Source organism: Hoplias malabaricus, chromosome 1, assembly GCF_029633855.1.
Source record: "Hoplias malabaricus isolate fHopMal1 chromosome 1, fHopMal1.hap1, whole genome shotgun sequence".
In the NCBI taxonomy this organism is placed as follows: domain Eukaryota; kingdom Metazoa; phylum Chordata; class Actinopteri; order Characiformes; family Erythrinidae; genus Hoplias; species Hoplias malabaricus.
Genome location: NC_089800.1, coordinates 32010308 through 32037140, shown reverse-complemented (window position 1 = coordinate 32037140; position 26833 = coordinate 32010308). Strand labels below are relative to the sequence as shown.

The following is a 26833-nucleotide window of genomic DNA, read 5'->3' as shown; positions in this document are numbered from 1 at the left end:
AAACCCAGCCACCAGGAGCAGATCTGAGCTATTCTTGATCAATCCTCAACATGGGCTTAAGTTATCTGGCTAACCTGAAAAAATCCTGCTTTGTTGAGCAGCCCCGGTTAAAAATGTGTCAGGTATTAAAATAAAGAAGAAACCTGCGTTTATTGGTTAGTGTGCGGCTAAGCTCCGCCCTTCTTTCTGATAGGGGCGTGGTTTAGAGCGCCCAGGCTGAGAGCTGCTCAGTGTTTGGGTTGGAGCTGCAGGTGTGTGTGTGGAGGAGGTTTAACTCGGGTTTAAGCCTGATTTAAGCTGGGTTTGAGCCGAGGACAGACTGGACTAAGCTCTCTAACCGCGTGGAGGAAAGCGAGGAGCGTGTGGCGTGTGTTTTGTGGGATTTTTCACACGCGTTTTTGCACTGCACTGGCGTTTTCCGCGCATTCCTTGGTCCTCCGGTCATCCTCGCTGGTCCTGCCGGAGTTTGAGGCTCGTGGGACGGCTGTCTGTGGCGGAGGAGAGCGAGGTGCGTCCTGGAGGAGAACCCGGAGAACATTTGGGTCCAATTTGCGTGAACACGGCGCTGGAGAACTCACGTGGAGCGCAGGTCCCGACGCTCTGCTCCAGGGGTTAAACTTAAATCCAGTCCCAGGACATGAAGTGATGCTTTAAAGATGCTCTTAACAAACCGTCTCTCCTCAGAAGGACGTGTGGAAAGCGCTGAGATCCGAGTGATGTCCTCATGGCCCCAGGAGCTCTTCACAAAGAGCACTGTGAGCTGTTAATCCTGCTGTTCTGAGTGGATCAGGTCCTGGTTCTGTGCCAGAGTTCAGTGCAGGTCCAATGGAGGTTCCGGTCCTGGTGCTGATGCTGCTGATGGTACTGATGCTGTACCTGGGTTCCGTCTGCGCGGATGACAGGATGCTCTCGGACAGGCATGCGGTCTACTGGAACAGCTCCAACTCCAGGTAGGAGATCTGTCCTTTAATATGTGCTGAGGTTAATGAAATTAAAGGTGCAATAAGTCTTTTTCACCCCAAAACAAACTCCATAAAGAAATGGCTATTTATAATGCAGCTCACACAAGATGAAGAATCATAACACTCGGTGGTCCCTGAATGAGTCCCCCACGAGTGGAGGCCGACATGACCAGTTTGAGACACAACAGTATTTAGTTTATTATGTTTGTTCCTTTTACACACAGACAATGTGACAGTTCAGGGATTTTTTTTAATTCCTGAATGAAGCAGTTTATGCTTCATAGAGTGGGTCCCCTACATGGGGGGCCATGTTATGTTTTTTGTAATTTTGAGTGAGTAATTTGATGCATCCAGACCAATAGGTGTCAGCATAACTTGTTTTTTTCATATTTTGGAAGAAATGGAATATTATTGATTGCATCTTTAAAATCTGGGAAAGTTGCTGAGTAAATTTTGGAATTCTTCTGTTCCACCTTAAATGTATCAAGTTTTAATGTAGATGATGGTGTATTAATTTCTACCAAACATTTAAACCACAAAAAAAGCTTCAGTAAGTTTTACACAAACAACAATAATGTGAAAATTAACAAAGCAGAAGACACTGTGTCTGTGGAGCTCACACATTTAAGAAACAGGACATTGCGCATGAGTCTAAATCACTCTCAGGGTGATTTTGTAGTGAGAAGATTGTGTGTTTTGGACCCTCAGGAATGACAGCCTCCTGTTACTGAGATATAGGAGATGCTGCTTTGGCGGAAGGTGGTTCGGCAGGACTCAGTTCGTTTGGTTCCATAAAGAAATGTAGTTTTGTGATGGTTTTGAAAGGACCCTGTTTTTGTACAAGAATCTCTTAAAAATAAAGGCGCTTCAAAGGGTTCGGGGGGCAATGACACAGAAGAACCACTTTTGCCTGAAGAACCATATTTGTTTAGAGATTTGTAGAGAGTGTGAAAAACCAATCTTACGGTTATTTACCTATTTAAATGTATCAGCAAAAAAGTTTTTTTTATGAAACCAAAACTGGTTCTTCTGTGGCATCACTCATCAACTTTTTGTAACTCTTTTTTTTTAATTTACTTTATTTTTAAGAGTGGATCATGATTCTCTCCTTCACCTCAGGGATGTGCTCCATCCCCCTGTTCTCCATCTGTGTAAACACAACGAAACCCTTCTAAAGTGTCTTTAATGGTGCTGTTGGAGGGATGCGGGTCATCTTCTCAGCTCGAGCAGACCAGGCCGTGTCTCAGCATAAGGACAGTGATGTTTATGGATCACTTCTGATCCATGCCGGAGCTGTAGAAAAACAGCACAACCCATTCTCTCCATCTCTCTTACACTGGAAGCTCGCTGTTGCACCATGGACACAGCATTTTAATCATCAGGAACTGATCAAATGAAATCAGTCATTAAAGGCACTGTAGATGATTCAGGAAAACTACTGTTTTCAGAGCAAAGCAACATTCACTGTGTGTTCATTCAGAAGCTCCTCATCTTTTAATGTGGATCAGTAAGTTTGAGTAAGAAGTGACTAAGTTTTTATGCACTGTTTGAATTCCCACAGAAACTCGAGCTGTTTAGTTTTGTAGCACTTTTGTTATGTGTTTACTTTCATGCAGTTAGCTGTCCAGAATAGAGCAACATCCTCATCTTGGTTCGTGCTTTTCAATATTTGGAGTCTCCCTGTTAACTAAAAACCTTCAGATGCCTTACAGACAGACAGACAGATAGAGAGAGACATGTCTGAGTCAGTTTGGACAGAGACACTTAGTTTGCTTTCCATTTACTGAGCCAGGGCTGTGTACAAACACCGGAATGTTTTCCAATGCAAACAGAGCGGAGAGCAGCAAATGGTGAGGAAATATTCTCTGAATTTAATAAAACGTTTATTGGATTTAGATCATGAACATTGCTTTTAAGTAGGAGTTATTCATTTCTAAGGAGAAATTTAAGGAAGTAATACAGTAATGTTCCCGCCAAAGCTCTCCCTAGTGGCTAAAGGGTCTGAGTGTTCTTCAGGAGGTGACTGTTGGATCCCTGGTGATTCCTCAATGTCCGAGCCTGGAGCTCCTATAGCACTATTGGCTTTGCTCTCTCTGATGGGGGTAGTTTGCGCTCTCCTCTGGTGTATTGAGCTGTCTGGTGATATTGCATTAGTGGAGGGTGTGGACATGATGTTCCTAGGTGAAAAATTGTAAGAATGGACCTTTAATCCTCCAACGACTGTGGAACAGATGAACTGAGCAGAACGGAAGCACAGTTTGGATGCTGTCAGCTGCCAGTTAGTGTAGTTAAACCATCCACAGTGAGGCGCTAACATCTGAGACCAGAAACCAGCATAGCTTTCACTGATTTTTCTTGCTCTTGCTACAGCTTTCACACTGAGGACAGCCGGCCTCCCCTCTTGGAAGTCTCTGGTAGTGACTGGGAGTCAGGCTATAATTACAGATGGTTCCCAGGGACAAACGTCAAAAATGAGTTAACAGCTTTAAATAAGAATTTTAAAATTTGTACCAAATTTTCAAAGATAACATTTTTCTGGTGTCGTTTACATTGACGTCGCTGGTTTATAGATACAGATACACACACACACACACACACACACACACACACACACGCTTGTCGCTAGTCGTTTTTAACAAAGAAAATGCCGCTAAATCTCTGGTTTAACTCAGAACAGAGCGAAAATGTAATGCTCCCGCGGATCTCTACACCAAGGGATCGCTGATTCGCTCATTTCGCTGTCAATCAAAAAGGGATTCAGCCTCAGACAGATCATCCAATCATCATGCAGAATCTGAGCGTCCGGGCCAGCCGAGGCCAGCCCACTGCCCCATAGACCCCCAGAGACGCTGAGCGTCCGATGTGCGGGACGAAGCCCAGCATTTATCCAATGACTCTCCTCTTTTTGCGGCATTTTGCTGCTTTGCTATTGAACTCTGCTCAGCGTCCACACTGTTTAAATCAATGTGAAGCTCCGGGAATGATTGAGAGGAAAGTCGCGTCTTTACCAGTGATAAGAAGCTGATTCTGAACAAACAAATAAATATATATATATATAATGTACATAATATTGGAATATAAGCATTTTAAATTCTCTCTTTCATTTCACTGATGCTCCACTCATTCTCAGAGCATTCTCTCTCACTCTCACTCTCTCTCTCTCTCTCTCTCTCTCTCTCTCTGTTTCACTGTCGTTATGTAAGACTCCTCCTGCTGGTGGCGTCTTTTTACTTTTGGCTCACAGTCAGCGCAGTCATATCTTTAATAATACATCTGTCCCATGATTTCACAAACACTGGCCTCAATGCAGAGGCCTGACTGCTCCTAAATATGGTACACACATGGTCAGGTCTTCATAAACACAATAGACAGTACACAAAAGTTTGTGGACACTTGTTCATCCAACATTTCTCCTGGAATGAAGGGTGTTTCTCTCTTTGCTGCCGGCACAGTCTCTGCTCTCCTGTGAAAGATTTACATTAGATACAGCAACATTGCTGTTAGGATTTGATGGCATTCAGCCATCATTGTATTCCACAGCAAAATAGTCGTCTGATAGATTGTTTGCATTGGGCCTGTTGACTTCATTGGACTCATGTCTTTAGAGATTGAACTTATTGTAAGGGTTCTAGCTTCTCAAAGGTTTTCAACATGTGTTGGACACTGGTTCTTGAAGTAAAGCAGCGTACACTCTCTAAGTGCTTTTAAACAGATTGGACATATAAAGAGTCCAGCTGTTTATAAGGACCCCCGTGTGTGATGAACATGGAGGACCGGGGGCTGATGGGAGATTTCTGCGCTGTGTATCAGGAGCTGAAAGAGAATCGAAGGGTGCTCTGTTAGTATTGAGCGAGATGTAACTGCATTGCTCAGAGCGAGAACAGAAATCTTCCTCAGAGGCTCTTTAATATTTTAGAAGCCGCTGTTCTGCAGATCTCTGCTAACTCAACCATGAGAGAACACCATTCCTGTGTTTATTTAACCCCCCACCGCCCACACCTGAGGTGGAGGCTGTCGGAGAACATCTGGCTGATGTTGCGAGAGAAACGGGCCGTGTCCAGGCTGTGTGCGGGCTGAGGTGACCACACTCAAGAGGGAACACTATTTGAAAGAGCTGTAGCTGAGGACTGAAAGGATCTGTGTTAATTTTGTTAATTAAAACTGTGTTGAAAAATATTAATTGATGAATGAATTAAAAAAAATAAATCAATAATGTGAAAGCCTGATAAATTACCTGTTATTTTTTTTATTTAAATACAGAAAATTGTAACAAAATAAAGATAGGAAAATGCTCCATCTCTAAAATTGAAAAGCCTTTACAAATACATGAATTAGGTTTTTTTTTTTTTTACATTAAAACTAAAACTAGACGAGAACTAATACAAATTTTAGTCTAAAGATTAAGACCAAAACCAAATGAAAACTATTTTTCAAAAAGTTAATGCTCCACAGAGTGGGTCCCCCACACTGGGACCTCCATATAGAAACTCTGCCACATCCAGGAGGCCACTAGGGCTTCTGAGCAGTGAGCCAGGGTTTGCAGCTGCTAACTTCAGGCAGATTAGCTCACTTTTTCACGTTAAACATTGATTTTGGTAATAAGTGCTCTTAGTCGGTTGCTATGTGGATTAAATTACTGGAGTTACACTTTGGTTCGGTGGAACCCAAGCTTTGTTGAGGACAGTGTTATAGTCCGGTTTTGAGAGTTACTGATGAACGAGGGCGAGTGGTAGTAGCGCCTGCTTACTTTAGCCAGGTTATCTACTAGGATTAGACTGAGGAGGTTTTCAGGTGTCATCAGTAAACCCTGAATAAATCTGACCTCCCACTTCATTTACTCCTCCTTCATTACACACCACACCAGGGTCCACCCATCATACACATCTCTCTCTCACTCTCTCTCTCTCACACTTACACACACGTGTGTGTTCCCCTCTCCCTCTATACTTTCCCCCTCCCCTTCTATCTCTCCTAAGAGGCTTCACTATTGAAGAAGGAATTAAGAGAGAGGGAGCGAGAGAAAGAGAGGAATAAAGTGAGGATGGACTCTCAGGGGTCAGAGCCCAGCTTTGTAACCTGAGAGAGGCCTAATCTAATCCCACCATTTATCCTTCAAAGACTACCTTCTCTCTCTCTCTCTCTCTCTCTCTCTCTCTCTCTCTCCTGAGAAAGCTTTACTGCAGAGGTAGTGGAATATTTCTGTGTGGATCTGATGGTGTTCAAACTCATGATCATCAGTGTGGGTTCCACACACCAGAGGAACCCCATCACTCCAGAGAACGCAGTTCTACTGTTTCACACACCAGAGGAACTCCATCACTCCAGAGAACACAGTTCCACTTTTCCAGTGTTGGGAAAGTCTCACACTTTTCTATGAACAAGGAACTGTAATGTTTTGTTTTGATGGGAAAGGGCTACACTGTGATGGTTATAATGTTTTGGTCCATCTCCAGAACTCCATGTGGTCCATGTGGTGTGCAGTGGTCAGTACTAGGGATGGACGGTAACCACATTTTTCATCCTGTCATACCCTGTCAAAATATTATCACGGTATACTTTATTACCCTGGGGGTTGGAGGTGCACTTTCATTCTGCAAGACCCTAATAACTTTGAGTCGAGTGAAGGGTATTCGATGCTGTGCAGTTCAGCTATAACAATAAAAACCTGTTTCTAAGAGTAGATTTTAGTGCCTGGTGCTAAAGGAGGTCCACCTTTAAAAACTCCAGCAGCACTGCTGTGTCTGATCCACTCTCACCATGAGGATTGTATATTGGTGATCATAGTGATTGATAAGGGCTGTGTGGTGTAAACTCCTGCAGGTGGCAATGTATTGATTCTGAACTCAGACGTGTGTGAAGTCATTTCTCTCTTTTCTTTGAAACCCAAGTTTCTCCCTCTCTTTCTATCACCCACACACACACATACATACACACACGGCCAGAGCGGCTCTTAATTAAGAACATTGTCACAGAGTAAAACTGTCACAGATTGGTTATTGATTGAGCCTGTGTTTCTGAGCCTGCAGCTGCAGCTCGCTCCATTTTACACACAACACACACTCTTTATTATTTACACACTCCCTGATACCCACCCCCGTCACACTTGCTGTCTGAGGGGTAATTATGGGATGTTTAAGCCTCCTGAGCTGAGTTTCTGGATGCTGTATCTAATCTTCCTCAGTAATTCTCACTCTGATGTGATGGCAAAGGTCTTTCCTGTTGTGGAGGTCTAATTTAATAGCCTCATCTGCGTTTTCTAGGTTTAAATTGGACATTCTCTCTTCTTTCTCCAGGAAGTAACACACTTCTGGGTCTTAATGACAGCACCTGGTTTTAAGATGTTTTCGCTTGGTTCTCATTTTTCTCTTCTCGTTGTCTCCGTTTTTACTCATTGTTCTTATTTCTCTGTGCTCGTGTCTGTTTTGCTGCATTTAATCTAGTCTTTGCGCTGTCACATAAACACGGGCCCAGCGCTGTGATTGGACACACTCAGATGAGGAGGCGGGGCTTGTCAAAGCGTCTGCCCCTGACGTCAGAAATGGAGTAGAATCAGAATGGCATGTTTTATGACTTAGGCAGCGAACAGAAAACTGAGGGTGCTTGTTTCACACGTGGGTTGGTCGGCTTTAGATCAACAGTTTAACGTGAATAAGCACACATGGGGTTTTCTTAAATTATATGATCCTTTAAATCTTCATTTAGCCCGTAAACAATATTAAAGGTTGCATATAAGAAATTCTCATGGTCATTCATTTCTGCATCATTATTATCCCGTGATTGTCCAGATCTAGTTTGCATCTTAAAGGTACAGTAACAGTGTTTAATTCTAAGGAATAAAGCAGTGCCTGTTTGTAATGAATCATGATGTTTTGGGAAGAGAATATTGCCATATGGGCACTTTAATCTGCACAGGACTGCCCCCCAGGGTGAACAGAGAACCATGTTACAGCATTTTTCAGGATATTTTCTGGCTGTTAATGCCTTCCCTTGTCGGATTGTTCAGATTTAGTCCACTTTTCTCTGAGAACGGCATTCTGTGTGTAGTGAGTGACCTTCTGGATCGTGCCCTGGGGCAGGAGTGTGTACTGCGCGTAGGGAAGCCTGTGAAGTGTGGACGGAGGCGTTTGGAACAGGGCCGGTTGTCTTCTCTGGGTATCGCACTGAGCAGAATGTGAATGGAGCGTGTGGAGTGTGTATCAGAACGGGGGTGTGTGACTCACGCCGGGAAAGCCCAGAGGGGGGCTCTTATTCTTCTTCCTGGTTTATTTATTTATTATAATTTATCTGTGTTTCGTCAGCCATGCTGTGCGCTCTGGAGGGTCCAGAGACCAGGGTTTAGATTAGCTAAGAAGAGCTGGAAGGGGTTCTGTTTGTTTTTGTTTGTTTGTTTGTTTGTTTACGACCCAGAGCCATGTTTCATCTCTCTGCCAGAGTATAGAGAGATAGAGCAATACGCTCTTTCTCTACACTAGGGTTAAATCTATTAAAATCGATTGTTAAAATAGTTGGCAACTAGTTGGGTGTAAGTTATTATTCACATAGGTACAGTTGCTACACGTGACGAAATCTGGAAGAAGGGTTTGAAAAAATGGCGGAGGCGGTCACAGCAGAGGATAACGTTAGCACAAGCAGAGAGAAAAATGTACGACCCAAGTCCTCAAAAGTATGGGAACACTTTCAAGGAACAGCGTTAGGTGCAAAATGTGCACAGCTGATCTCGCATGGCACAGCAGCACATCACTGCATGAGCATCTGAAAATGAAGCCTGTTGGAGCTATGTGTGAAAGAGATTAAGTATAGTAAGTTAATTCTACTCTTTCTCTCACTCAATGTTACTAGAGCCTGCTAGAATAGTTAAACAACATTTGTTTTCTTAGTACATTGATATTACACTCGCGTTTAGCGAACAAGCCTTAGCATGTCCCCGACTTTTCTCTTCCACCTTAAATGTGTCAGTTTGACCAGCAGTTCCAAAACAAACCATAGTTTTAGTCAAGCTAACGTTAGCGACAAGTTCTATTTTTTCTCTCACTCAATGTCACTAGAGCCTGCTAGAGTAGTTAAACAAGATGTCTCATTTTTAGTAAATCTATATCACTCTTGTATTTAGCGAGTTTTCCGTTCCACCTTAAATATGGCGGCAGTTACATTCAGAGTTAAAAAATCCAAACATTTTTAAAAATAATATATTTAAATCCTTCTTCAAGGTCTTTTCTGACTGGCATTGCGTGTTAGTGTTTGAGTATCACAGCCAAGTGTATATTACATTACATACACTGTTAAATATTGATAAAATAAAATTTATGTAACGGTTGGGTTAATTCTTCACGTAAGCGCTAATTTTTAATAATGGTAGGTTGTGTGTTCCTTATACAATTACAACATTAGTTCTCTAAAATCTTAAATATCTTAACGATATCTGATCATGTGTTAGATGAATTTCCCTTTTATTCTCAGCACATGGCAGCATCACCCAATATCCATTTATGTAATTTCAATTTGCCTGCATTGTTGTCTGCATTTTAGATCACTAGTTATTAACTTAAAAAAGCTCTATGTTCATATCTACACTTTCTCTGTCACCTCAGATAAAAACAGCCCAGCATTGCTGACTATGTTTTGAAGATCTACACACCACAGCAAGCAGCTGTTCTCACTGATGGTATCCTGAATATGCTAGTAACAGACAGGAAACCAAATTTGGCTTGTCTTCCTTTTTTACCCGATTAATAATCGATTAATCGAAAAAATAATCGACAGATTAATCGATTATCAAAATAATCATTAGTTGCAGCCCTACTCTACACTAGATAGCCAAAGGTATTCGCTCTGCCCTATGATATCTGTCCACCCTTTGCAGCTGTAACAGCTTCAACTCTTCTGGGAAGGCTTTCCACAAAGTTTAGGAGTGTGTTTATGGGAATTTTGGGCATTCCTCCAGAAGCATGTTTGTGTGGTCAGACACTGACGTTGGACGAGGCCTGGCTCTAATCTAATTAATTCCAATGGTGTTCTGTCAGGTGGAGGTCAGGTCTCTGTACATGCCAGTCAAGTTCTTCCACATCAAACTCACTCATCCTTGTCTTTATGGACCTTGCTTTGTGCACTGGTGCACAGTTATGTTGGAACAGGAAGGGGCCATCCCCAAACTGTTCCCACAAAGTCCAGAATCTCTTGGTGTGCCAAAGCATTAAGAGTTCCTTTCACTGGAACTATGGGGTCAAGCCCAACTCCTGAAATTCAGCCCCACACCATAATACCTCCTCCACCAAATTTTACACTCGGAACAATGCAGTCAGACAAATGCCATTCTCCTGGCAACCGGCAAACCCAGACTCTGCCATCGGATCACCAGACGAAGAAACGTGATTCGTCACTCCAGAGAACACGACCGCACTGCATCCGACGCTTTGCAATGTAAGGCTTGGATATAGCTGCTCAGGTTTGGAAACCCCTTCCACGAAGCTCTTTTATGCACTATTACATACTATTAATCTCTAATAGTAAAATAATATAATAGTCTGTAGCGATTGACTCTGCAGAAAGTTGGTGAACTCTGTGCACTCTGCACCTCAGCATCTGCTGACCCCTGCTTTGTCATTTTATGTGACCTACCACTTCGTGGCGGTGCTGCTGTCATTCCCAGTCGCTGTTATAATACCACTGACAGGTGGAATATTTAGTAGCGAGGAAATTTCACGACTGGACTTGTGGCACAGGTGGCCCGAGAACTGCAGCTCTGGGTGAACGAGTAAGGGACACAGTGCAGAGTGGCTTAAAACAACAGTGAATCTCAAACACTACAAATTCAAGTCTGATCTCAGGCTTGAATTCTGCAGCGTGGCCCCTGGAAATGCTCCTTAAAGAGGCTGTGTGTGATTACGGTGCATCCACTCTGTGTGCCGGGTTAGCTGGGCTTTGTTGGACCTGTTGGACACGGTCAGTGTTTGTTATTCCTCTTTGCTCTGCTGCAGTGGTGAAAGAGACGCTCAATGTCAGCGTCACGGCCCCCGGGAACTCACTGCTCCGCCGCTGAGAGAGAGAGAGACCACTCTCTAAAAGCTCTGCTGCTTTTCCTGGAAACTGCCCCCTGCTCAATCTGACCAATTCACTGCGGAGAAGCACACAGCACACGCTGTAAATAAACAATGAGCTGTGCACTGTTAAAGGTGCAGTCTGTCATTTCCACCACCAGAAAATTTACGATAAGTGCTTATTGTTTTAGCTTGTTTTCTATCAAATGTAGATCACAATCTGCTCAGTCATCCCTGAATAAACAAGTTTCATTTCCACAGAGTGGGTCATCCACCTGGGACAGTGTCTCTGACACATCCATGCCACTAGGTGTCAGTATAATGACAGGCTCAGTCATGAATAGGACTGTATGCTTGTTTTAAAGCACCTGGGAGCCCAATTTTGTGTTTTTTCTTTGTTTGTTTGTTGTCAGCAAACTTTAAATAAACAAGAGTAGAGAGAAACCTAGAGTTAAGCCTAGATTTGCCAGACCATCTTTAGCCATATAGCCATTGTCATGAGTTGTTTTCCATGAGTTGTTTCTGGCATTTAAAAAACAGGAAAGCTCAAAATAAAATGCATACCCTTGTCAGTGGAAGGTCTGGGGAAGCTTTGGTGCTTCATATCAAGGTTTGTTTACAATAAGAACTATTAATAACTAACTATAAAAATAGTTTATGTATGATCATGGAAAGCCTGTTTTTTTCTGAATAAAACAGAAGCAATGTGTTGAGATGATATTAAAGCAATTTGTTTACCAGAAACCAACATGATAACAATTTAGCATTTAAGTTTTTAAACATTTCTAAAACAAAGCACCTTAACATTTTACCAATTAATCTATACTTGATAAACGACCAGGGCATCGCCGGGAACTAGATATTTATGTACTGACTTGCATTACTATATGGGTCTGACTGATAAAACGGTGCTGTAACTAATTCACAGCCTCGTTTATTTTGAGTAGCATCTCGCTCTGGTGTTTTTGCCCGTTTTCGTGTAAAGTTAAACAAAAAGCTGTGCAGATGGAATTTACTCACCAGAAAAACAGTAACGGTGAGATGTGTCTGTGTATTCGTGTCATTATAGGGACAGACAGTATGACTTTATGTTTGTTAAATATAGTAGAAAAACAAAAGAGACTATGATAAATATTACCTCAACAATGTTCAACACATTTCTGTTCGAGGCTCCAGTAAAACACTGAGCTGCTCACTGTGGTGGACGGTAGACCTACAGCACTGAAGCAGCATGCATGTGTCCCAATTCAGCTCTAAACTCTCAGACCCCTTGAACACTTTAACCCTCACACCTTCTGCAAGAAGTTTATAAGGATTGGGAGCTCTGGTTTCCTCCCACACTCCAAAAAAACATGTTAGTAGGTGGATTGGCAATTCAAGTATCCATAGGTGTGAGTGAATGTGTGAGTGTTTGTTGCTCTGTGAAGGACTTGCACCCACTTCAGGGTGTGCTCTGGACCCACGACCGTCTTGAACTTAATAAGCGCTTAGAGACAATGAATGAATTCATTCATATACAGTACAATACATTTTCAGATACAGACAGTTGACAAAAAGCCTTGTTTTGCAAGTGTAGGAGGAACTTTTTGTGAGTTCAGTAAATTATTCTCATGATTTCTTCCACACATACACACACACGCAAACACACTCACAGAGAGAGAGAGAGAGATCTCCTGGTCACTTCCACTGGGCCACTTGTCTCACACATTATCATATAAACCCACTTCACACTCTCTGCTCTCCCTCCTGCAATTTCAGCCCTTTTTCTTGTGGTGGGTTATTACCCCCCACCCAGAGGTGACCCTCAAATTTCACATCAATACAACCCTTCTGAAAAACAGGGTCTGGGAGAGAATACAGAAAACACAGAGGAGGATATCTCCATCTTTTCCTGATGGAGTGTTTCAGGGTTGAATACCCACACTCTCAAACTAAGCTTGGTCCTTCTGGACACAACATCAGTCTGCGATTATTCTGTCCTCTATATGAGATAATACATCAGTTATGATTATCTACATACCCCATTTCAAGCTAAAATGCAATAAAAAAAGGAATCTGTGTTGTGTTCATTATACTAAATCTTTATTTAAAGGGGTATTTCATGATTTTTATCAAAAAACACTGTTTATAAAACTCTGAATATGTTTCATCTCCATTTGCTGCTCTCCAGTCGGTTTGTGCTAGAAACCTGTCTAATGTGTTTACGAAACCTCAGTGTCTGAAAATGGGTAAAAATCTCTGTCCGGTAGGGGTGCAGCATTACACAAATTTCACAATACAATACATATTGCTGGATTTGCTCCACAATGCGATACAGTTTGATAAAACATCAGGAAAGAACATGATTTTAATTTGGCGGTACGGTGGCGCAGCAGGTAGTGTCGCAGTCACACAGCTCCAGGGGCCTGGAGGTTGTGGGTTCGATTCCCGCTCGATTCTCGATTCCCGTTCAATTCTCCTGTCTGTGAGGAGTTGGTGTGTTCTCCCCGTGTCCGTGTGGGTTTCCTCCGGGTGCTCCAGTTTCCTCCCACAGTCCAAAATCACAAGTTGCAGGTGGATTGGTGACTCAAAAGAGTCCGGAGTGTGTGATTGAATGTGTGTATATGTGTGTGTTTCCCTGTGAAGGACTGGCGCCCCCTCCAGGGTGTATTCCCGCCTTGCGCCCAATGATTCCAGGTAGGCTCTGGACCCACCGCGACCCTCAATTGGATAAGCAGTTACAGATAATGAATGAATGAATGATTTTAATTTCCCTTTTATTTTCTGATGTAGATGTCAAAGAGGCCAATACAGCCAATAAAGGATGGTGCCACCATAAATCTAAAAACAGAGCTTTAAAATCCTCTAATTCTAAAAATTTTGAATTAAAAAATGTTAAATTCCCAGTTTTTCAGCATTGACCTGCTGCTCAGCGCCGCAGCAAAACAACCCCCTCTAGGAGGGACTGTGACTCCATTTGTTGGTGATTGGCTAAATAAAGGTGACAACCAATGAGAAGCACACTCTCTGTTTAGGAGCTGTGGACTATCTGCCTCTTGCTCTGGCTGAGAGAGAGTGCCTGGCGTGTTTCTGTCACAAAATGCGAAATCAACGCATTGAAAAAAAAATGAATATTACTATGTGTATTGTGACACCCCTACTGTCAGGTATGCTAGGCTTTCTCTCTCTGCTCAGAGCAGAAAAAACATGGGGGATTTTAGACAACGGAGAGACTCCAAATGCTAAAAAGAACAAACCGAGATGAGGATGTTGCCCTGTTCATGCGCCAAAGGTGGGTAATGTCTGTGGAAATGTCTCCAAACTTGGAAGAGCACTAACTAACTGCTACAAAATTAAATAGCTCAAGTTACAAATGAGTTTCTGTGATAATTCAAACAGTGAATATAAACGTATAAAAAACCTACACTTCAGCCACCAACAAGATACTTCTTACCTTAAAAAATTTGGAGATTAGAGCTGCATTTTTTAGACATTCCCTTTAATAACAAAAGCCCAAAAGAACAGGTTTCCAAAGTTGTCTCTCAACTGGAATGTACTCTATATATAAACACATTTAGAATCTGATGCCTGCTACTCACTCCAGAAAAGTGGTGACAGAGGTGAGATTCCTGCTGAGCTTCATCACCTTTCCTTTACTGACCTTTCCTACACTGCGTTTGGGAACTGAGGAGATACACTGCAAGACTTCACACACTCTCCCTCTCCCCGCTCTCCCTCACACACGCACACACACACACACACACACACACACACACACACACACACACAAGGAGAGCATCCATTACAGCAGCTGACTGTTTAGCATCCACACTGAAGACCACCCACGCTCAGAGTAAACACAAGGAATTTAAACACTGACTCTGAATGAGTTCAGTCTGCGCACAGATTACGACTGAACTGATTATATCACAATTTACTTAACAATCTGCAAACACACACACACACGACACAGAGCACACCACATCTGATAATAGCCAGATCTAAACCAACAGTGAAAGATGTTTCCCTGTAAATCCTGGAACACTTGATGATGATTTTTCTTGGTGTTGAAGCCTAAAGCGCTGCTCCGTGTCCCTCTCTATGAGTTTGATTGATGCTGAGGTGAGAAGGTGTAGCGCACTAAGCTGTCATGTTTAGGTTTATAATGAGTTCTAGGCAATATAACTCAATCCATCCATCACTGTTTTCCTCCTTTAAATTAATATCAACTGAGAGAAAGAGAGAGATCAAGAATAAGGGATGAGAGAAAGAGAGATATAAAAAATGTACAAGGAGAAATGAAGAGAGAGGAATAAAAAAGAAAGTGAGGAGAGAAGTACAGGGAGAGGTTGAGAGATGAAGGAAGAGAGAAAGGGATGAGGGAGAAGTGGGGAGAGAGAAAGGGGTAAGAGGAAGAGAGGGTGAGTCAGAGAGAGAGAGAGAGATGTACAAGGAGAGAGGGAATGAAATGAAGATGGACAGAAAGTCTAACTGCAGTATAAAGGGAAGGCTGTGAGCTCCATAACTCGGGAGAACACAGTACCACAGTCCAAAAGCTGGCCCTCATTCATCAAAGCAGTGTGAGGTCAGATGTGGTCATAAATTACCACACTGACTGACTCCACACACAAACTCCATCCTAAACACAGTGGGTGGAGCCATAGTCTGTTATCCACTGTAGTAACACACTGTTTACAACACTGTTTATATCCATCATATCATTGTACCATCCAGCCAATCAGCACGCTGCTTTAACTCGACTGTTTATTTCCTCAACTCTGCACAGTTTAGTCAGTATGGGGCGCAGTGCACTCACAGTTCTTCAAATTCTGCCTACGAATGCAGCCACTGGTTCGGAAGCTACTGAATTAATCTGCATCTGTTCGTTGGCTCATGACTAAAACATCTTTATGAATGAGAGAGTGCTTCATGTAAATGAGGCCATGGTGGGCAGAGCTTAGTTTCAGGCACTGGAGCTGATTGATCAACTGCACTCAGGTCTCCACTGCTTTCCATGACGTGTAATTGTGTTGTGAATCAAAATATGAAGTGTTGGTGTGTCCTTCAGCGTTGTCAGCTCTGCGCTCACTTCCATACAGCTCTGACCAATAAGGGGCAGTGTGTCCTGGGGTGGAAACAGGGCAGTTTCTGAGCGGTGGCAGATGATTTTCTGCCGGAGTGTCTGGGTATTTTTGGAGCGAGGGGTTAGTACTGATTCATGGCATTTATCAGAGCTCCGGTGTAATGAGCTCCTTCAACATCAATAAACCTGAGGATGAGGGGCTTGATGAGGGCGAACAGGTCGATTTAACACACACACACAGCGGCTGGAGACAGTCAAGAAGGAATTTCTTCAGGCTCATTAAATCTCTCAGCTCCATGAAGCTTCATAATGTGAGAGAACAGATCTTCACTGTCAGGACACATGTCCACTGTCTCCTCTCAGCTCCACTGTCCCCGCCGCTTATTCTATAGTTCTACACTTACACACTGTAGTCCATGTGTTGCTCTGTATATATTATTACCATCTTTCCCCCTATTCTTCAACACTCAGTACCCTCAGAGCAGGTATGATTTGGTGGTGGATCATTCTCAGCACTGCAGTGACACTGACATGTTTGTGTGTGTGTTGTGTTGGTACAAGTGAATCAGACACAACAGTGCTGCAGTCAGTCACTGCTGGACTGAGAATAGTCCACCAACCAAAAACATCCAGCCGACAGCGTCCTGTGGGCATTATCTTGGATAGCACTTTTACCACATAACACTCATAGCAACCACCTGGAATACCATAGTAACAGTGGTGTTGTATTTGTTCCACAGAAAGCTACTAGGTCACACAAAACCCCTCTCGCACATAATCTGTTTAAGTATAACCGCTGTGGCGTGAGCACATCCACTCTCGCGTGGAAACCTGTTCAAAGAGCAAAACCACTCTCGCGCGTCTCCACCCCCCCTGTGACCCACACGCCACAGAACTCTTTCCAATAACCTCAGTCTTACAAAGTGTATTCAGGGCTCTCAGAGCTCAGGCCTGGTTTCCCATGGCAACAGGACAAAGTGGGGTCCAGGGATGACAGCAGATCTTCTCTGTTTGTGTCAGACTTTAAGTAAAGGCCTACAGTTGAATTGAGATTAAACCCAAAAACAACCCTCCTACCTCGATCCTCATCTCAGTATGTGCTTTTCAGAGTTTGGATTCTCTGAGTAGTCTAACAATACCCATTTACAGACACACTGCTGTTAATATTCATTATTATTATTATTATTATTATTATTATTATTATAGTTGTTGTTACTTTGGGAGTCTCAGAAGTGAGAAATGTATCCTTCCTTTGAAATGAAAGTGTCTGAACCTCAGTTGGAAGCTGCGGAGGACGGTGGAGTGGAAGACGAATGAAAACCTCTTAAGTCCGTCTTCACCTTCTGATGCCTTTCTGCCAAAGAAAACAAACATAAAAGTCCCCACTGACCAGTGAAGAGCAGAGGAGTGTGGAAGTAAACAAGGAATAATCACACTGTGGTTTATTTGGAATAGGGAGTTGGATAGAGGGAGGTCTCAAGGGTAATCCGCCCTTTTCGTTTAAAATATTATTTACTCCCAGTCATTTATTCTTTATTATTAGGTCACAAATATCATCCAGTGTTGGGAAGCACAGAATTTATACTGTAAACATATGTGAACTTGCAAAACACCTCCTGCTTACTAACGAGGAGATATTGCTCTAAACTACAGCATCTCAACCTGTCTCAAGGTGTGACTTTAATTTGTGTTGACAATCGTTTCACCAGCCCCAATTCTCTTAAAGAGACGTATGCTGAAGAAATCCCATGTTTAATGCATTTCAAAAGTGTGCACTTGGAGTCCACCAACCCACACACTGTGAAACAAGACCCCAGTCTTATTTCTGTGTGCTGCCAAAGTCAGAAAACATGGGATAAAAGTCGTTCTGATTCTGCTCTGCTTCTGATGTGCAGAGTTCAGAGACTTTAAAATTGCCCCGCCCCCTCATCTGAGTCTGTTCAATCACAGCGCTGCATCCAAGTTTCTGTGAGAGCACAAAGACTAGGTTAAACACAGCAAAAAACACACCAAGCATGGAGAAATAAGAACACTGAGTAAAAATGGAGAAAACAAGAATTGAGATGAAAGAGATCTCGGCGAAAATGGCTAAAAACTGTGTGCTCGGGTCAAGTGAACAGCGAGCGGCTGTGAAGTAATAAATTAATAAACTGAGAAATGTTCAGAAATAAGAGGAAGAGTGTAAAAATCATATATATATATATATATATATATATATATATATATATATATATATATATTTAAGCTAGTTTGATTTGTAAATATTTTTATTGATTAATTAAATATTTATTTTACTTAATTTTTTAAAATAATTTACTTATTTTTCATTTTGTCAGATCTGGTCTAAATTAAGAAGCAAAACTCAGACTCTGCACATCTTGGTTGATCAGCTGCATCATGGATCACTGAAATTTATTTATTTATTATAATTTTTTTTTTATATATTACCAAATGTTTATTTCAATTTATATTGTGTATTAATAGCACAGTATATTACATTACATTACATATACATTAATATAACACATGCATTTCAAGGTTAATGCAGGACTGTCTTTATTAACCTATTTGCTGCTGTGACAGCTCTGACAATTCTGACTTTCTGTGAGCGATAATCCCAGCACTAATCCAAATTCTGCAAGAACAGCTTTATTCAGCTCATAGTTAACCATTCCCTGAAGACAGGAGTCCAACTCTCCTTTGTTTGTGTGTGTGTCTCTTATGCAGATGTTTGACATTGTCCCATTGTACACTGAGTACCGTGTGTAAATTTGCTTGTAATACATTATTCAAGTGACAGCAAGCCCCAAAGACAAGATCCCAGATCTCTTGTTTACACATTGCAAACATTTATAGACCATATCCGGAGGATAAAAACCAGCAGAGAGCCGCTGTTTACCCCAGAGCACCACAGCATTTGATTAGCGCTAATCCCATTCACTTTCCCCATAGAGAACTTCAGCTCCACCCACAATTCCTTATATGGACATCCAGTTACACACACTCCTCCTTATATGGACATTCAACCACACCCACTCCTTATGGGAAATCTTATGCACTCAATACTGGAACATAGCTGTGAGGATCTGATGGAGCCTTATAATCATCAGTGTGCTGATGTTGGGGATTAGTTCCGGATCACACTCAACACTCCAACTCATCCCAGAGGAACTCCATCGCTCCAGAGAACCCAGTTCCACGGTTCCAGACACCAGAGGAACTCCATCGCTCCAGAGAACAGTTCCACTGTTCCACACACCAGAGGAACTCCATCGCTCCAGAGAACACTGTTCCACACACCAGAGGAACTCCATCACTCCAGAGAACACAGTTCCACACACCAGAGGAACTCCATCACTCCAGAGAACACAGTTCCACACACCAGAGGAACTCCATCGCTCCACAGAACACAGTTCCACTGTTTCGCTCCAGAGAACACAGTTCCACTGTTCCACAGTGATTTCTCTCTCTCTCTCTCTCTCTCTCTCTCTCTCTCTCTTTCTCTCTCTCGCTCTATAACAGAAGGCATACTCAAATCTTTCTAAAATATCCTCTCGGGAAGTGTAGAAAATAAATAAACAAACATATGTGAGAAGTTTTGGTGTAAACAACATCAACATGTTGGCCTAGAGAGAGAGAGAGAGATTCTTTTTTCCTCCTCTGTCCTGAGACCAGATTGCTCCACTGTTGTGTTGTTGGACTGAACTGTAACTGTTTATTACTGGAGAACGCTCTGCAGCAGAACGGCATTCGTGAGAAAACACAGAGGATGAATCCTGAGCTTCATTAAACGGCTCCTGGCTGCAGTTCTGAAAAACATTTTCAGAACATCTAGGATTTTCTCTTCAGACCATCTCTGTTATCTTCCTCAGACTCTCCTAAGATTCTTCTCAGACTCTCTGCAAATTCTTCCCAGACACTCTGACTCTCCCCTGATCCTTTCCAGATTCCTCTTAGACACTCCTCAGACTCTCCCCCAGATGTTCCTCAGACTCTTCCCAGATTTTTCCTGGACGTTCATCAGACTGTCCCCAGATTCTTCCCAGACTCTCCTCAGATTTTTCCCAGACGCGCCTCAGACTCTGCCCAGATTCTTCCCAGACACTCATCAGACGCTTCTCAGACTCTCCCCAGACGCTCATCAGGCACTCCTCAGACATTCTTCAGTAATTTCTGATGTTGGCTATTTGTTACACAGCCACTGGTGCTCCAGATTACACTCATCACCAACTACATAAGACACTCGCACATTTTCCCAGCCACTCACACTCAGACATTTAATCTTACATACAGTTACAACGCACTGAAATACAGATAGAGACCAGCTTCTAACACAGAGGCCCCAGTCTGACTACAGCTACGGAAAGTTTACAGGGACAAACTAAGAAAATGTGCCATTGAACCTTTTTCACATTATTTCTTAAATTATATCTTAACTTCGACACCCATAAAGAAAGCATTGAAACCATATTGTACACAGTCCTTGGGTCAGTGTCTGTCATTATGAAATATTCTGAATTAACTGTGAGCACAAACTGTGAAATGATTCCTCACAGTCTGGAAAGCGCAGGATGAACCCTGTTTGGAGGAGCTCGGAGGAATCCCCTCAGTGTCCTGACAGTGTGAGAGTGTTATGATTAAAATCCTGTGTAATCCCCTCGCTAATACACTGCTAACACATGCCTCTGAACTGGTCTCCAGCAGGAGGGGCTTAATTTGGGGCTTGATTTCCAGGAATAAATATGTCATTGCATATTCTTATGTATTCAAAATGTATCACAATAAAATTCAGCTCATACTGCGTTAACACCACAGAATTAATACCACAGATCTAAGTATTCATCCAACGCAGTCTATAAATATACATTTTATTATATTGTTTATTCCCCCATAATCATCTCGGTGAGGTGTAAATTCAGTAAGTTTCTAGAGAATTATTCAGAGCCAGAGCAGTGGACAGTGTTGTGTGAATGGAACTTGACATCCTCTTCTAAAAGCCCCTCACAGAAAGTGAGGACAGTAAACAGTGGGGGAGAGTGTACAGTGGAGGTGAATGGAAGCAGATGTCTTGTAAAGCAGGACAGAAATTAGGACACTAAATCATTATTGTGTCATTGGGCGTTTGTTCCAACTTTTTCTGAAGAAACAGCTTCTAGTCTTCTGGGGAGGATTTAAATGAGGTTATGAACATTGCTGTGAAGGGGTTTGATGAAATTCACATCAAAATCAGCCAATTCAGTTATTGCTGTTCTGGCAGTAGATCGCACCCCAAATTTTTTGATGAAGCTCATTTTAGTTTCACAATCATTTCATTTAAAGCATTTCTGTGGAGACTAATGAACTGTGTTCCTATAAATATCTGAATGTTCACACTAACTTTCCCTGAAGGTTTTTCAGTCAGTTTGTGAGACTCAGTAGAGTCCGTTTGTGAGAGTAGAGTCAGTTTGAGAAATTCAGTAGAGTCCGTTTGTGAGACTTTTCCAGTGCCCCTGATGGGGAGCGGTGTATGGTGAATACTGATTGAGGCTCTGCTGGAGTTCCTGTTCAGGTTTTTACTCGCTGCTCTGACACCTGTTCCTGTTTCGAGAGCTTTTTTGTGGCGTTCCCTTGAGGTTCTCCCGGAGCTGCTCAGGGCTTCTTCTGTGTGCAGATGATTAATGATCAGGAGTGGAAAAACAGAATGGAGCAGGACCTCCAGCACTCACTGTTTGGTGGTAGTTACACTGGACAGTGTGTTGTCCAAAGTGCACGTAACAAACCCATGCACTTCCAGAAACAGCTGACTGCTTTTCAAACTCAGATTTATTCAAGGTCTAAGCAACAACCCAGGAGAGGAAATCCCAGAGGATCATTTTAAACTTAACTGAAACCTTAATATAAACATAAAGCTTTTTCTTTATATTTTGAAAGAAATTATAATCAAATATATTAAGAAACCTGTGGCAATTACAGACATATGTTTCATTTCTGTGTTTTGACGAGTTGCATCACCCTTCATCTACCTCCACTACAAGCAAGGGTTGCTAAGGCTGTGTATTTTAAGTGATACTGGGCATTTTTCTTTGAAGTTGCTCACAAACTGTGCTTTTTCACGACATGGAACCTACATGACTTAACTCTGCCCTTCTGCTTTTCCACTGGCCAAATCTGGTCCTGGTCCCTGGTATTTTTAAGTCTCTGCTTGCCACTGGTATGAATCAAGCCAAGTTGGTACCAAACAGTGATGTGTGAATCCTGCAGAGAACTGATTGGCCAGAGACCTGTCAATCACCATGAAATGCAGAGCTCCAGCACAAACTCGCTGCTTGTAAAATCTCTGAAGTTACAGCAGCTCTCACATGTAATTTTATCTGACTCAAAGCGGCAGCTTGTAACATTCCCCCCGAGGGGATTTGAAGAGGTTCAAACGCTCCTTGGGTCGGTGGCAGACGAAAATTTCCAACAAAGGCCGAATGAGGAAAACTGATCCCTGAGAACTGGGGTGTGGAGCCATGTTTAGTACAAATACCAACAACACACCAATACACGAGTATACAGCACCTTACATTAACGCTGGTGGTGTTGTGGTTTTGCATTTCCATTCCATTCCATTCCATTGGTGTCCATTTCGCGGAGGAGCTGTGCTAGTGGTTTTAGATAAGAGTCGAGTTGAGTCACTCCAAACACAATGGAAATGTCAGTGTACATTTTTGTTATTTGGTTTTTCCTTTCTAATCCTGATAAAGAAAAACAGAGAACGACCCATTTCCTGATTCTGAATGATATTACATAAGGTTCACTGACCTTTCTGTGGTTGTGCACATGCTGTGTTCGCTTAGCGTTTTCTGCTCATGGAGCTACTGTGCATTTTGTCAGTTCAGAGTCCCCTCTTTACAGCAAGTTTAGATCATGGTAATATTCACTTAGAAATGATTCAGAGCTTTGCTTGTTTTAAGTTGTGCTACACAAAGCACTCGTAAACTGAGACCGAGTCGATTCCAAGAGTTATGACTCTCTGAATCATTGGCCAAGAGTTGACCCCAAGTCATAGACGGTCAGAGAATCAGTTCTTATGAGTCCACAACTAATCAGTGAATATATTTAGACTTTATTCTGTCTGTCCTTACTGTGCAGAGAGGCGTTGGATAGAAGGATGGATTTGAAACCAGAATCTGAAAATAAGTTTGCAAATTTCACAGCAACATCTGCACCACTGTTAAAGGACTGTGAGGTAAAAGATAAAAACAGAGAAAAAATATCTATTTGAGACCAAATTCTCCTCACACTACTGAAGGAAAACACACTTTCTTCCTCATAATCAAGCGGCTCATCGGCAGACACTGTTGCATTTTATTTCTGCGTTATGTTTTGTGTGTTTGTGTCCTTGTCTGTTTTCCTGTGGCAAGATTAGAAACAGAAAACCAAATAATAAAATGTACACTGATCTTTTGGCACTGTTCTTGGGAAATTACTCTTTAATGTCCCCCAAAATGTACACCCTTACAGTCACCTGGAAATGGCCCTTGTAGCGGTTTTTTCACATTTCTAATATTTTCTTCTAAGAAATGCTCTTTGCTTCGGACCGGGGTGGAATCCGCATTGTTCCTCCTGGATCTGAGGTTCAACTATCAGTCTGACTCTCTTCTCCAGTACCCCCGTATAGACCTTACTGGGGAGGCTGAGGGGAGCCAGTCCAGAGGCACTGCCCCCGATGTCCACGTGATGTTGCAAAGACGTGTCAGCCAGGACAGCCCCACAACATCCACCCCCGGGGCCCTACCGCCAAGGAGTTTTCCTACTACCTCAGCCACCTCAGCCCCAGTGATAGACGAGCCCTCCCCAGGATCCCCAAACTCTACTTCCTCTGTGGAAGACGTGCTGGTGAGAAGATCCTTGAAGAATTCCTTCCACCGCCTAATAACATCCCCAGTCGAGGTCAACAAATCCCCACCCCCACCATATTCATTGTTGATGGAAAACTGTTTTCCCCTCCTTAGTCGCCTGATGGTTTGTCAGAATCTCCTCGGAGCTGACCGAAAGTCGTTTTCCATGTCCTCACCGTACTCCTCCCCCACCAGAATTTTTGCCTCAGCGACAGCTGAAGCTGCGAGCCGCCTGGCTCTTCAGTACCTATCAGCTACCTCCGGAGCCGACCAGGCTTGATAAGACTTTCTTCAGCTTGACAGCCCCCCTCACATGGGGTGTCCACCACGGAGTGCGGGGATTGCCACCCCGACAGGCACCGACAACCTTGCAGCCACAGCTCCGTTCAGCCCCATCAACAATGGAGGTCTGGAACATGGCCCATTCAGACTCAATGTCACCGGCCTCCCCCCAGGATGCAGTCGAAGCTCTGCTGGATGTGGGAGTTGAAGATCTTTCTGATAGGTTCCTCTGCCAAACGTTCTCAGCAAACCCTCAACACACATTTAAGCCTGCCGGGTCTGTTCGGCATCCTCCTCCCCATCCTCTTCACCTGAGTGTCCTGAACATATGGCCACAGGTCCAATGATACAACTATAAAGTCAATCATCGAAATCCTGATGTCAGGTGTACTTGTGGACACTCTTATGCTCGTATATGGTGTTCGTAATGGATAAATTGTGACAGGCACAGAAATCCAATAACTGAACACCACTTGGGTTCAGATCAGCGGGGCCGTTCCTCTCAATCACACCCCTCCTGGTCTCACTGGCATTACCCACGTGAGCGTTGAAGTCCCCCAGCAGAACAATGGAGTCCCCAGAATGAGTACTCTCCAGCACCCCCTCTAGGGTCCCCAAGAAGGCCTGGTACTCCAAACTGCTGTTTGGTGTATAAGCACAAACAACCATCAGAGACCTTTCCCCAACCCGAAGGCGCAGGGAAATTACTCTCTCATCCACTGGGATAAACCCCAACGTACAGGCGCTAAGCCAGGGGTCTATAAGTAGGCCCACTCCTGCCTTACGCTTCTCACCCTTGGCAACTCCAGAGTGAAAGAGCATCCAGCCCCTCTCAAGGTTCCAGAGCCCATACTGTGTGTCGAGGTGAGCCCAACTATATCTATCTGGTACCTCTCAACCTCGCACACCAGCTCAGGCTCTTTTCTAGGGCTGCAACAACTAATCGATTAAAATTGATTGTTAAAATAGTTGGCAACTAATTTAATAATCGATTAGTTGGGTGTAAGTTATTATACACATAGGTACAGTTGCTACACGTGACGAAATCTGGAAGAAGGGTTTGAAAAAATGGCGGAGGCGGTCACAGCAGAGGATAATGTTAGCACAAGCAGAGAAAAATGTACGACCCAAGTCATCAAAAGTATGGGAACATTTTCAAGGAACAGCGTTAGGTGCAAAATGTGCACAGCTGTTCTCGCATGGCACAGCAGCACATCATCACTGCATGAGCATCTGAAAATGAAGCCTGTTGGAGCTATGTGTGAAAGAGATTAAGTATAGTAAGTTAATTCTACTCTTTCTCTCACTCAATGTTACTAGAGCCTGCTAGAATAGTTAAACAACATTTGTTTTCTTAGTACATTGATATTACACTCGCGTTTAGCGAACAAGCCTTAGCATGTCCCCGAATTTTCTCTTCCACCTTAAATGTGTCAGTTCGACCAGCAGTTCCAAAACAAACCATAGTTTTAGTCAAGCTAACGTTAGCGACAAGTTCTATTTTTTCTCTCACTCAATGTCACTAGAGCCTGCTAGAGTAGTTAAACAAGATGTCTCATTTTTAGTAAATCTATATCACTCTTGTATTTAGCGAGTTTTCCGTTCCACCTTAAATATGGCGGCAGTTACATTCAGAGTTAAAAAATCCAAACATTTTTAAAAATAATATATTTAAAGCCTTTTTCAAGGTCTTTTCTGACTGGCATTGCGTGTTAGTGTTTGAGTATCACAGCCAAGTGTATATTACATTACATACACTATTAAATATTGATTTATGTAACAGTTGGGTTAATTCTTCACGTAAGCGCTAATTTTTAATAATGGTAGGTTGTGTGTTCCTTATACAATTACAACATTAGTTCTCTAAAATCTTAAATATCTTAACGATATCTGATCATGTGTTAGATGAATTTCCCTTTTATTCTCAGCACATGGCAGCATCACCCAATATCCATTTATGTAATTTCATTTTACCTGCATTGTTGTCTGCATTTTAGATCACTAGTTATTAACTTAAAAAAGCTCTATGTTCATATCTACACTTTCTCTGTCACCTCAGATAAAAACAGCCCAGCATTGCTGACTATGTTTTGAAGATCTACACACCACAGCAAGCAGCTGTTTTCACTGATGGTATCCTGAATATGCTAGTAACAGACAGGAAACCAAATTTGGCTTGTCTTCCTTTTTTATCCGATTAATAATCGATTAATCGAAAAAATAATCGACAGATTAATCGATTATCAAAATAATCATTAGTTGCAGCCCTACTCTTTTCCCACCAGAGAGGTTACATTCCATGTTCCAAGAGCCAGTTTCAGTAAACGAGGATCAGAACGCCAAGGTCTCCGCCCTCAGCTGCCACCCGATCCACAATGCACCAGACCTGGATTACTACCTCTCCCACAGGTGGTGAGCCCATGGGAGAGTGGACCCATGTTGCTCCCTCGAGCTGAGCCCGGCCGGACCCCATGAGTGAAAGTCAGACCACCAGGCACTCGCCGAGGAGCCCCTCCCCCAGGCCTGGCTCTAGGGTGGGGCCCCATTAACCCTACTCCGGGCAAGGGAAGCTGTCTCTTTTGTTGTTGTTCTTCATCTGGGTCTTTATGGATCACTCTTTGTCTGGCCCAT

At 42.8% G+C, this 26833-nt stretch overlaps 1 protein-coding gene across 1 annotated transcript in view; it reads left to right on the top strand.

Annotated features, from left to right (window-relative positions):
- Positions 1 to 263: 263 nt before the first annotated feature.
- Positions 264 to 26833, top strand: part of efna2a (ephrin-A2a) — a 95601-nt gene continuing 69031 nt past the window's right edge. Inside the window, exon 1 of the mRNA XM_066644019.1 lies at positions 264 to 950. Coding sequence (XP_066500116.1) covers positions 826 to 950 — 125 coding nt within the window. The 5' untranslated portion in view covers positions 264 to 825. The remainder of the gene's footprint in view (positions 951 to 26833) is intronic.